General features: G+C 53.0%; 1 protein-coding gene across 1 annotated transcript; it reads right to left on the bottom strand.

Annotated features, from left to right (window-relative positions):
- Positions 1–4,276: 4,276 nt before the first annotated feature.
- LOC120880094 (NADH-cytochrome b5 reductase 1) lies at positions 4,277–9,459 on the bottom strand. The gene is made up of 9 exons (XM_040263216.1): positions 9,378–9,459; positions 8,924–9,073; positions 8,738–8,810; positions 8,137–8,243; positions 7,787–7,916; positions 7,083–7,166; positions 5,896–5,981; positions 5,363–5,462; positions 4,277–5,060 (listed from the first exon to the last, which is right to left on the bottom strand). The coding sequence occupies exons 1-9, from the start codon at positions 9,390–9,392 to the stop codon at positions 4,888–4,890; spliced, it is 918 nt and encodes a 305-aa protein (XP_040119150.1). The 5' UTR covers positions 9,393–9,459; the 3' UTR covers positions 4,277–4,887.
- Positions 9,460–12,015: the final 2,556 nt, after the last annotated feature.

The following is a 12,015-nucleotide window of genomic DNA, read 5'->3' on the forward strand; positions in this document are numbered from 1 at the left end:
AAGCAATGCTGAATTTCCTATCCCGCACCTGTCCTCTAGGCTGGGCACTTCTTAATCCTTCTTCTTCAACCTCATGGCCCCTCCTTTCTGCAAATATTTACTGAGCGCCCCACACGTGTGAGGCACGAGGCCAGCAGGTTCCTGGTCAGGAATAGCAGCGAGGCATTGGCTGGCCTTTCTCGCGGACTCCCTGCTCTGGCCCGGGCTCCGGCTGAGGCTGGATGGGGACCGCAGGGTGCTGCAGCCGCCATCTGGGGGCGTGACACCTCGTTTGTCACAAGGCTGGTAAGTGACCAGTCTATTCAAGATGCAGAGACAGGGTGGTTTATTATAATCCTGATGTTTCAGGGTCTTTTCCAATGAGAAGAGCCGACTCAATGGACGTGAGTTTGAGCAAGCTGTGGGAGTTGGTGATGGACAGGGAAGCCTCGCGTGCTTCAGTCCATGGGATAGCAAAGAGTTGGACATGACCGAGCGACTGAAATGAACGGAGTGGATGCTTCAGGGCAGTGGGAATAATTCTCCAGGTGCTGGTTAAAACTGTAGGCTCTGAAATCACATAGACCCAGGCTTCCATCGCTAGCTAGCCTCTGACCTTGAGCATGTTTTTGAACCCTCCATGATAAGTACCTCGTCTGAAAAATAGGAATAAAACAGTGCTGTTTCACGGGCTCTTTGTCAGGATTGAGATGATTTATGCAGGTTTTTGGCTTGATGCTTGGCAAATCATAAATGCTTCACAAATCTTAGCTATCATGTGCTGCCCACTGTATAAAATCCTCAGAAATGGCTGATGTCCACAGGAGTTTGCTCTCAGCTTGGCATTAAAGGCTCTCACCCACTCTCAGGCCTCACCTGCCTCCACTTGCCCTCTGGCATTTGGGCCTCAATGAACTTGCCGAGTTCTCCAACGTGAACTTCTCTTCTGTCCTTCAGGCTTTTGTACACGCCGATCCTTCTGTTGGATCACCCACCTTGTCATTCTCTGACAAAAGATCCAAGCAACTGACAATGCCCAGTTCTGGTTTGCTTTGGACCAAGACAATCCTAGGTTCATACTCAGGCTCTGCCAGCCACTGACCAGCTATGTGACTTCCTACATGTCCTGAATCCCAGACTCAGGATTATCATAAGGATTCAATTACACCATGATTATGATCAAATCCCTTACAATTATACAGTGGAAGTGACAAATAGATTCAAGGGATTAGATCTGAGAGAGTGCCTGAAAAACTATGGACAGAGGTTAGTGACATTGTACAGGAGGTAGTGATCAAGACAATCCCCAAGAAAAAAGAAATGCAAAAAGGCAAAATGGTTGTCTGAGGAGGCCTTACAAATAGCAGAGAAAAGAAGAGAAGCGAAAGCAAAAGAGAAAAGGAAATATATGTCCATTTGAATGCAGAGTTCCAAAGAATAGCAAGGAGAGATGAAAAAAAGCCTTCCTCAGTGATCAGTGCAAAGAAATGGAGGAAAACAATAGAATGGGAAAGCCTAGAGATCTCTTCAAAAAAATTAGAGATACCAAGGGAACATTTCATGCAAAGATGGGCTCGATAAAGGACAGAAATGGTATGGACCTAACAGAAGCTGAAGATATTAAGAAGAGGTGGCAAGAATACACAGAAGAACTATACAAAAAAGATCTTCAAGACCCAGATAATCACTATGGTGTGATCACTCACCTAGAGCCAGACATCCTGGAATGTGAAGTCAAGTGGGCCTCAGGAAGCATCACTACAAACAAAGCTAGTAGAAGTGATGGAATTTCAGCTGAGCTATTTCAAATCCTGAAAGATGATGCTGTGAAAGTTCTATACTCCATATGGCAGCAAATTTGGGAAACTCAGCAGTGGCCATGGGACTGGAAAAGGTCAGTTTTCATTCCAATCCCAAAGAAAGGCAATACCAAAGAATGCTCAAACTACTGCACAATTACATTCATCTCACACGCTAGCAAAGTAATGCTCAACATTCTCCAAGCCAGGCTTCATCAGTATCTGAACCGTGAACTTCCAGATGTTCAGGCTGGATTTAGAAAGGGCAAAGGAACCAGAGATCAAATTGTCAACATCCGTTGGATCATCGAAAAAGCAAGAGAGTTCCAGAAAAACATCCATTTCTGCATTATTGATTATGCCAAAGCCTTTGACTGTGTGGATCACGACAAACTGTGGAAAATTCTTCAAGAGATGGGAATACCAGACCACCTGACCTGCCTCCTAAGAAATCTGCATGCATGTCAAGAAGCAACAGTTAGAACTGGACATGGAAAAACAAACTGGTTCCAAATAGGAAAAGGAGTACGTCAAGGCTGTATATTGTCACCCTGCTTATTTAACTTATATGCAGAGAACATCATGAGAAAGGCTGGGCTGGAAGAAGCACAAGCTGGAATCAAGATTGCCGGGAGAAATATCAATAACCTCAGATACGCAGATGACCCCACCCTTATGGCAGAAAGTGAAGAGGAACTAAAAAGCCTCTTGATGAAAGTGAAAGAGGAGAGCGAAAAAGTTGGCTTAAAGCTCAACATTCAGAAAACGACGATCATGGCATCTGGTCCCATCACTTCATGGCAAATAGATGGGGAAAGTGACAGACTTTATTTTGGGGGCTCCAAAATCACTGCAGATGGTGACTGCAGCCTTGAAATTAAAAGGCACTTGCTCCTTGGAAGAAAAGTTATGACCAACCTAGACAGCATATTAAAAAGCAGAGACATTTGTCAACAAAGGCCCGTCTAGTCAAGGCTATGGTTTTTCCATTAGTCATGTATGAATGTGAGAGTTGGACTATAAAGAAAGCTGAGCGCTAAAGAATTGATGCTTTTGAACTGTGGTGTTGGAGAAGACTCTTGAGAGTCCCTTGGACTACAAGATCAAACCAGTCCATCCTATAGGAAATCAGTCCTGAATTTTACTGGATGGACTGATGCTGAAGCTGAAACTAATAGTCTGGCCACCTGATGTGAAGAACTGACTCATTTGAAAAGACCCTGATGCTGGGAAAGATTGAAGTGGGAGGAGGGGACGACAGAGGATGAGATGGTTGATGGCATCCCTGCCTCGATGGACATGAGTCTGAGTAAACTCTAGGAATTGGTGTAGTCCATGGGGTCACAGAGTCGGACACGACTGAGAGACTGAACATTTAGCACGATGCCTGCAGTATGGCTGTTAACGAAAAAGCGCCCTTCTCTTCCTCTCAGGATCTTTTCCAAACTCTTACCGTCTGCACCTTCCACCTGTTCCGTAGTGCTCACCGTGTTGTAGTTATCATTGTCTTCCTCTAGACTATGAGTTGTTTGGGGTCTAAGAACAGTGAACCCTCAGGACCTAGCACAGGGCTTGGTGCACGGAAGTCCTTAATGTTTGTATATCGACTGGATAAGACAGAAACCCGTGCGAGACAAGGAATGAGCTTCTGTGTAGGGAATTCTCTTTGCTGGGGTGCTTCACTCTCTGAGCCCAACAACCCTAAGCAAGATTTTCCTCTTTGGTGGTTAGGTGTCCACGTGCTCACAGAGCCCGGTACATACACATGGCAACTGATCAAGGCATGCCTGAAGGGACACCAGGAGCAATTCAGTACTGGCTCTACCCTGGGGGGGCCCACAGCCATTCTTTCTGGGGCCCCAGGAGAAGTCATACAGAGTTCCATGCAGAAAAACAATGCCAACCTTCCTCCTGTCCTGATGCATTGTTCTGTGCCAGTGTGACTAACCGAGGATCTGAAGAGGGAGGGAGCCTGCTGTGATGCCGAGAGGGAGCGGACTGGGCCCGGCTGCTGGGACAGGAGGAGGGCAGTCAGGACAGACGGGTCCAGGGAACTCTGTCCAGGCACCAGCCAGGCTGGCCAGGGCTGGTGAGGTCAGGTTGCTTTTTAAAGGACCAAGGCTTCTCTTCCAAACAGAAAAATAATACTTTGACTTATTTGCCAGGCACCCTGAAGAATAAATGCAGTGAAGGGCCAAGAGAAGGCAGGAGAGCAGGAGTGGCCAAACCCAGGACCACTGTGAGGGCACCTGGGCCCAAAAGCTTCCCTCTCACTTATATTATCCTTCATCCTCCTGAGGCATCTCCAGGGAAACCCTGCACTTCTGGCTTTGCTGAGAGGAGTGTGGACTTTGGGGACAGCTCACGTTTCAGCCAGGGCACAAGCACTCCGAGGTTCAGTGGAAGACCTGAAGAAAATTCTATGCTGGGAAACAGTTCCTCCTCACATTCTCAGCATGAAAAGCCTTGGAAACAAGGACCCCAGACACAACAGCCTCTTAGGTGAACCCCAGGGCCTGCGCCCCATTTATTTGCATAAGCCAGAGGTTTCTGCTGCAGTAGCAGTCTCAGACCAGGGGCAGCCCCCTCCCTCCAGCCTCGGCAGGTCCAGAGCGAGACAGACACCAGACACAGTTCAGATTCCTTTCTCTGAGGCTGAGGAGACCATTTCCTCCACTCCCTTGTCTCTAAAAGACAAGGCCTGTAAGTCTGCACCCCCATACACAGTCTGCTATGGGTTAAGCGCCAAATATTAAATGAAACCCATTACACAGGGTTCTTTCACCACAAAGAAGACTGCGATGCCATCGAGGAACCAGCCAGTCTGGGAACAAGTGTGCCCGCTTCCTTCTCTCCAACTCATGGGAGAGTCTGCTCCAGGAGCCTGACCTGCATGTCATCACAGGGAGACTGGGGGCCTTCCAGGGGAAGACTCGGCCTGGGCCCTCTTCCATGGCTATAAGGATGTTGTTCCTGCAGGGACCATCCAGACCTGAGCTCTGAGTAAGGCAAATAGGCTGATACTGTCGGGAAGGGCGTCCAGGGCTTATGGCCTTTGGGTGCTGGCTGGGGGCAGGGGGCAGCCACAGGGCAGGGGAGTGCGGGAGGCTCAGTAGGTGAAGTGCATCTTCGGCGAGTAGCCCAGTTTGTCCAGGCTGGGGTGGCAGGCCTGCTGCACCATCGGGGGTGGTCCACAGAGCAGCAGCAGCGTGTCCTCCCCGGGGGCGGGCAGGTGCTCCCGGATCATGTCCGCAGAGACGAAGCCCTTGCTGTAGGCCCAACCTGCACGGGAGAGGAGAGCGCCACCTTCCAGAGCTGCGCTGGCCGCGGGGGCAGTGTGGGCAGGGGCGGGTGCTCTGCACCCTCTGGACTGGCTCCTCAGAAGGCCTCCAGGTGCAGCAGCACCAGTGGTCAGTGGGACAGCCAGCCCTGCCACCCCCCGGTCAACAGGAACCACAGGGAAGGGTCCAAGGGAGCATTGAGTCCGTGCACTCGGAGGCTGGCAGCATCAGCGGGTTTCACTGAGACCAGAACCCACGGAAGGGGGAACCCTGGTCTGCGACCTCCAGCAATGCGGAAGGTACCTTCTGGGGGGTGATCCAGAGTGAACCAGAGCTTAAAGCGGTTGGGGTGTCGGGCCTGCAGCTCCTCCAAGTCCTCTCGTAAGATTATGTCCTTTTCAGTCTGAAATGAAGTGGAGAAGCAAAGTCTTTAGGAACCTTCTCAGATTCCGAAACATAAAAAGTTCTCTGCTATAACAACTCTCCGACCAGGAAAGAAAAAGCAAGCAGAAGTTCAAGGGTGTAAGCAAGGCTTTGAGGGAGTTAGGATGAAAGGAAGGAGAGGGAAGGAGCCTTTATTGACACAATAAAAGGAATGAAGATGGACTGTGTAACAGGAAACTCAAGGAGCCAGTCTCTACACTCTGTAAATGTTTTCTCTTTCTCTTTCCTCAGGGGCCAAGAGGGAATCTGGCTCAATGCTCTGTCCTGCTTACTGTGGGGAGGACCCTCTACCCCAGTGGGGCCCTGGGCAGAGGCTGGGCCAGTGTACCCATTGGGACCACCCTCCCCACACAGTAACTATGAAATCCCAGGACTGAGAAAAGCAAAGCAACCTGATTGGCAAACAGCAGCGAGCACTGGGTAGGATCTTCTGGGTCTTTCAGGATGGCCCGGATCAGTTGCAGCATTGGAGTGATTCCTGCGCACAGACGCCCCACGGTGAGACGCAGGCCCCCTTCCCATCCCTGCCTGTGAGCTGCCCGATCCGATCAGCTTAATTCTACTCACTCAGCCCTTCACTCTGCTTTCCTTCATGTTCTAATTCTCTGTGCTTCTCCTGTGACTTCACAGCACCAACATTTCTGGACGGATGTGCCCTTTATCCCAGACTCACTAAACTTCCTATCTGGTGGGTGACTTGGGATCAGGTGCTCAGTGTTCACTTAAGTTCATGTTGTTGAAAAAAAAAACTCAAAGTAAAAGTCGCTCAGTCATGTCCGACTCTTTTCAACCCCGTGGGCTATACAGTCCACGGAATTCTCCAGGCCAGAATACTGGAATGGGTAGCCTTTCCCTTCTCCAGGGGGATCTTCCCAACCCAGGGATTGAACCCAGGTCTCCCACATTGCAGGCGGATTCTTTACCAGCTGAGGCACAAGGGAAGCCCTCATGTTGTTGAAATCCTTCTAAAGAACCAGTCCAGGACTCTCCTGAAGTCTGCTGGAGGGTAGGGCTTGATATCCCAAATGACTGTAAGCACCTACTGACTCTGTGATGAGGGTCCTAGAGCCCTGGACTTGCAGGTTAAGTGCCTGAGCTTTGGAACGCGGCAGAGCTGCACACTGACCCTGCCTCCAGCCATGTGTGGAAAGCGTTCAACCTCTCGAACCTCCTCCGTTTTCTCATCCCTAAAAAGGGAAGGCTCATACCTACGTCACAGATACATACAAAGAGACTAGCGCAGTGTCTGCCACAGGCAGACGCCCAATGCTAGTTTTCTTTCTTCTCCGCTGTCCTATTCCTAGCTGCTTCTCTGTTCTCACCCCAAATTTATTAGATTCATTCAATTTGAGGTCTTGGGAGAGCCCATCTGATCTTTCTCTCATACTGTCAGTTAAAAACAAATTTTGGGGGGGCTTCTACCTGATTATGATTTTGTTTTGCAGCACCCGGGGAGCTCTAGGCATTGCTGGGGACCCCCCAGTTTGGCCATGATTACCAAACCTTCTGAGGGGCACCCGGAGCTATCACGGCCACGGTCACAATGGAGGGAGGGAGGGGCCGCCCTGGGGCCATGCACCTGTGCCTCCAGCAATCATTCCCAGGTTCCTGGCCACACGGGCTTCTGGTGGAGCCTTTTTGTTGGGCTGGATGTTAAACTTCCCTGAGAGGTTAAGCGGAGAGATGGGAGAAAGAACAAAGTCAGTTCAGTGAAGTAAGAAAACAAATGCAGAGTCGAAAACACGGCCCAGGCCAGCTCAGCAGCTGCTGTGGAATCCGATCCTGGGGCGGCAGTGTTGGGCCAGCCCTGACAACGAGACATTTGCGGGACAATCAGGCCAGGACTGTCTGTCCCACATCATGAGCAACAGGGAGTCATTAGCTGGCTCCCGCAGAGGGTCACTCCCTGGAGAGGGCGACAGGCATGGGGCCAGGTGTGACTCTACCTCCCCAGTGGCCCAGAGCAGCACTCAGGATGCCTAATGTACCCGCTGTTCCCATGGGAAGGGCAAACGCCATCGTCATCCCTGGCTCTCTGCAGCTCGGCCTGAGAGTGAGTCTCTGAGGCAGAGCAGGAGCAGTGCGCTTTTGTTAGTCATCCCCACAGCTGTCATGGCTGCTGAACTGATCTCGGGCACATGGGGCTGTGGAAGACGCCTTTGTCTAATACCGGGGCTGTGTCCACAGGCGGGGCAGGCGGGCCTCACCCACGTGCACGCACACACAGAGCCACACTCCACAGAGAGGTCCGCGGGCACCAGAGTTGTGGGGGTGGGCCGTTACCTTTTCCGGCGTAAGTGAGCAGCCCACTTGGCCCCCGAAACTCCACCACGTCCCCAATCTTCAGGCTATCCAGGTACTGAGACATCTTCCCTCCCTCAGGAAATTTGGGGTGCACGCCCTTCAGATAGACCTGATAAGACAGAATGGAAAGAACTTTATTTGAATGTCCCTGGCTTCTGAGTCCCCCAGTGACAGAACCTTCCTGAAGCTGGGCAGGGAATGACACCAGGGCTGTGTCTTCATGTCCACAAAGAACATGCACCGCCTCCTACCCAACACATCTTGGAAGTTTCTACAAAGCTCAGAGGGAGGAGGATAAGGGCTCCGGGGGCTCCTTCTGACTGTCTTACCTTGATGACAAGATCCACGTAGCCCTGGTCCTCATCGCTGGTGACGGGAGTGTACGGCCTGATGACCAGGCTGCCGTCGATCCGGGCAGAGAGGTAGACATGTTTGCCTGGGGACCACGTGCAGAGCTCCATGTGGACCGGCTGCACTTGGGCTACCTTTCAAAACACTCTGGGAGGAGGTCTGAGAGGAGAAAAGCATCTTGCTCCCTACTGGGGTCCCCGTGAGCTACCAGGCAGGGAGGATTCAACCCTTTGAGGCCCTAGCTGGACCCTTCAAAAGCTGCCCTCTGCAGAAATTCTTATCAGCGACTGCCAGGACTTTACTGGAGACTGAGGGTCTGGGCAATGGGGAGAAGGGCAGAGTTTGCTCAGGAGCAGTATTTGCTCAAATCCTGCAGGAAGGAGGGGGAGTGTTGAGTGCTGAAGATGTCTGGGGGCACCGAAGCCACGCCCAGAGTGGCCCAGGGCACCACGCAGCCTGGAGGGGAAAAGGGGACAGAGCGCAAAGGCAGCAGAAGGGAGGAGTGCGGTGCAGGAGACCCCAGGAGGGGAGCCACCCTGTCAGGGCACCAGGGACAGGAGCCCACGCCACCCTTCTTACCCACAGGCAGCCCCAGAACGTGGTGAGCCGTGGGCAGGGCAAAGCGGAACCTCTTGGTGTTGTGGTTCACGGTCTGGAGGACAGATGACAAGCGTCTCACCAGGCAGGTCTGGTGCGGCCAAGGCTCCCGGGCACCCCAGCCACGGTCTAGCGAAGCTCCGGCCCCGCCCCTACTCCACAACTCACAGTCTTGTCTAGCAGTCGCAGCCGGTACTTCTCATTGGGGTCCAGGAGCGTGACTGGCGGCCGGCGGGACCTCCGCACCAGGTAGGCGCCCAGAGCCACGCCGAGCAGCGTCAGCAGCCCCACGCCCAGGGAGGCCAGCAGGACCGGGCTCTGCAGGCAGAGGGGGCAGGGACAGTCGCGCTGGGGAAGAGCCCAGGGCGCGGGCGGGACGGGCCCCGGCGACCTGCGCCCCAGGAGGGCTAGCCCGGACTCCGGCCCAGGGGCCAGCCGAGGCCCGGGGGCAGCCTGGGTGGGGCCCCCAGCCCGAGAGTGCGGCCCCGGGACCCCGGCATCCGGGGAGGACGTGAAGCCCTGCTGGGCGGGGCCGGCGGCGACAGCCCCTGGTCCGGACCTGAGTGCCGGGTCCCAAAGGGGACGGAGTCCCCCGGCGCGGGGTACGGAGCGAGGGTCTTACCGGCTGCAGCCCCATGACGAGAACCGCAGGGCTCGCCGCGCAGCCGGCCGCCGGATCCCACAATGCGCCGCGAGGAGGGAGGGGACGGTGTGGGCGGGGCATGTGGGGCGGGGCCTGGATTGGAGGGGTCTGGGGCGGGGCCGATGGGCGGGGCCGATGGGCGCCCCACCCCTTTCCCCCCCCCACCCCGAGCCAGGAGCCCCCTACCCGGAGGGGCTGCCGTTCCAGCCCCTCCTCCCCAGCCTTCGGTCGGTGGCCGCTTGGACCGCTTCGGCTCCAACAGGCAGAGTTCTGTCAAACGTAGACACATACCCTGCGGGAGCTGGAAATCTCAAGTGTGCAGATGCTCAGCAAAAGACAGGCTCAAAGCGAGAGTCAGGCTCAAAGAAGAGCTGGAGGGCCTGCCAGTAACTAAGGGTTGTGTCGTCTCCTTGGTTTCTCAACAGGCAGAATTTCAACTGGAGGATCCACAGCCTGGCCGAGTCTCCTCAGGAATGACAGGGGCAACTTCGTTGTCTGCTTCCGTGACTGGTTTTGCTCGCACCCGGCCATCAGGCTCATTCAGGAGCTCACTTTGGGTCCAGGTCAAGATTCTCCAGCTTGCTGGGTTGCTCAGTGGTCAAAGATCGCCTGCAATGCAGGAGATGCGGGTTCCATCCCTGGGCCAGGAGGATGCCTGGGAGGAGGAAAGGGCAACCCACTCCAGTATTTTTGCCTGGAAGATTCCATGGACAGAGGATCCTGGTGGACTGGAGTCCATGGGGCCACAAAAGAGTCGGACAGGACTGAGCACAAGCTTCTTACCGGGATCTGGGTTCTCCTGCCTCCAGGGCCGAAGACCTGGCTTTGGGGTTAGACGAAACTGAATCAGAACCTGGACAACTTACTCAGCCTCTCTGTGATTCCTGTCTACAGATGGATGTGTGTTATTGTCTGTCTAGTTCATAGGCTGATGTGAGACCCAAGTGAGACATGTAATGTACTTAGCGTGTGGCCTGTCACAGAGCAAAGCTCTCAACAGGCGTCAGCTGCTGCAGTGACTCAGCAGACAGTACTGATGCTTGGTTCGGGATTACAGCTGAGCTCTGCTGGCAGGAGAAGCCTGGGACAGGAGGAGTCAGACACAGATGCTGACAGCCTGGAGCACATGTTGGCCAGGATGGCCATTTTCTCTAATACGCAGTTCCCAACTGGAGTGGCGTTTGCCCTGGATTTCTCCCGAGGCTTGATTCCTTGGCTTGTAGATGCCCACCTTCTCACCGTATCTTCACGTGGTCTTCCCGATGTGTGGGTCTGAGTTGGCACCCTTTTTCTGCTTGGTCAGACAGTAAATATTTCGGTGGCATAGAGTCTGTGTAGCAACTCTTCTACTTTGCTGCTGTAGCATGAAAGCAACCACAGATAATACACAAATGAATAAAAGTAACTACTTTCTAGTGAAATTTTATTTACAAAAACAGGTGGTTGATCCTCATCCAGCATTACCAGAACCCCTCAGATAAACTGATACTCAACCCCTTCCAGACCCCACAGAAAAGCACTCAGAGACCTGTTCTGGTGGAGGGGGGCGGAGTGGCGGCCAGACTCTCCAGTCTGGAGCTAGACGCAGAGACACACTCCCAAGTGACCCAAAGGACACCAGCTCAGGTGATGAGCACTGACTGCCAGGCTCCCCACAAAATAAGTCACCCGATTCCCGCCCACCCCCCGCCATCCAGCCCCTCAGAACCGTCTTCACTAGACTGGACAATGGGTGGTGAAGCTCCAGGCTCAGAAGAGCTCCCTAGCTCCCTCCTCCTGATATGACCTCCCTTCTCCATCAAAGCCCTCATACCTTCAGCGACTCTGAAGGACACTGATTGTCTCTGTGTCCCATTGATTTTCCTCTTAGGTGACTCTTCTGGGCTTCTCCTTTGAGCAAAGTGACTGGTGGGAGAAGCTTCCATAGTTGGTAAGACTTGGCTATCAGCCTCAACTGACATGGCGGGGGGACTGCTGGTTTTGCGGTCCTTTAGGAATTTGTACTAATGGGATCATACAGTATGTGGCCTTTTGTCTCTAACTTCTGTTTTGCATTGTGGTGTTTGTGAGATTTGTCTGTATTGTTGTGATCAGAGTTTATTCATTTCATTGCTGATTAGTGTTCCATTGTATGATTGGATCAAATTTATCAATACCTACCTGTTCTACTACTGATGCCCATTTGGGTGGCTTCCAATTTGGGGCCGTCACAAATGATGCTGCTATATGCACTGTCCTCCATGTCTTCTGGGGCACAGGCGCTTGGGTCTCTGTTGAGTGTGTGCCCAGGAACAGAATCATCTTTAGGTGCTCGGTGTTAGAGGCGGTGGATTCTGCAAACAGTCTTCTAAAGCAGTTGTGGTGGTTTGCCCTTCCACTAGCAGAGAGGAGAATTCTTGCTTCTCTACATCAGAGGCTGACAAACACTTTGTCTAAAGAGCCAGACAGTAAATGTTCTAGATTTTGTGAACTATAGAGTATCCATCACTGCTCTCCAACTCTGGCCTTGCAGCATGACAGCAGTCCCAGACAGCGTGTAGAAAAGTGATTATGGCCATGCTCCGATACAGCTGTGTTGGTGAAGCAGTCCGTGGGCTGTCTTTGGTCCACAAACAAA

The sequence above is a fragment of the Oryx dammah genome, unplaced genomic scaffold (assembly GCF_014754425.2).
Source record: "Oryx dammah isolate SB20612 unplaced genomic scaffold, SCBI_Odam_1.1 HiC_scaffold_21, whole genome shotgun sequence".
Lineage (NCBI taxonomy): Eukaryota > Metazoa > Chordata > Mammalia > Artiodactyla > Bovidae > Oryx > Oryx dammah.

Excerpts from the sequence above, each read along its gene's own strand:
- LOC120880094 (XM_040263216.1), bottom strand. Across the intron at positions 8,811-8,923 it reads TGCGACTGCTAGACAAGACT|ACCGTGAACCACAACACCAA; the intron begins GTGAGTTGTGGA and ends TCTGTCCTCCAG. Across the intron at positions 5,463-5,895 it reads CGCTGCTGTTTGCCAATCAG|ACTGAAAAGGACATAATCTT; the intron begins GTTGCTTTGCTT and ends ACTTCATTTCAG.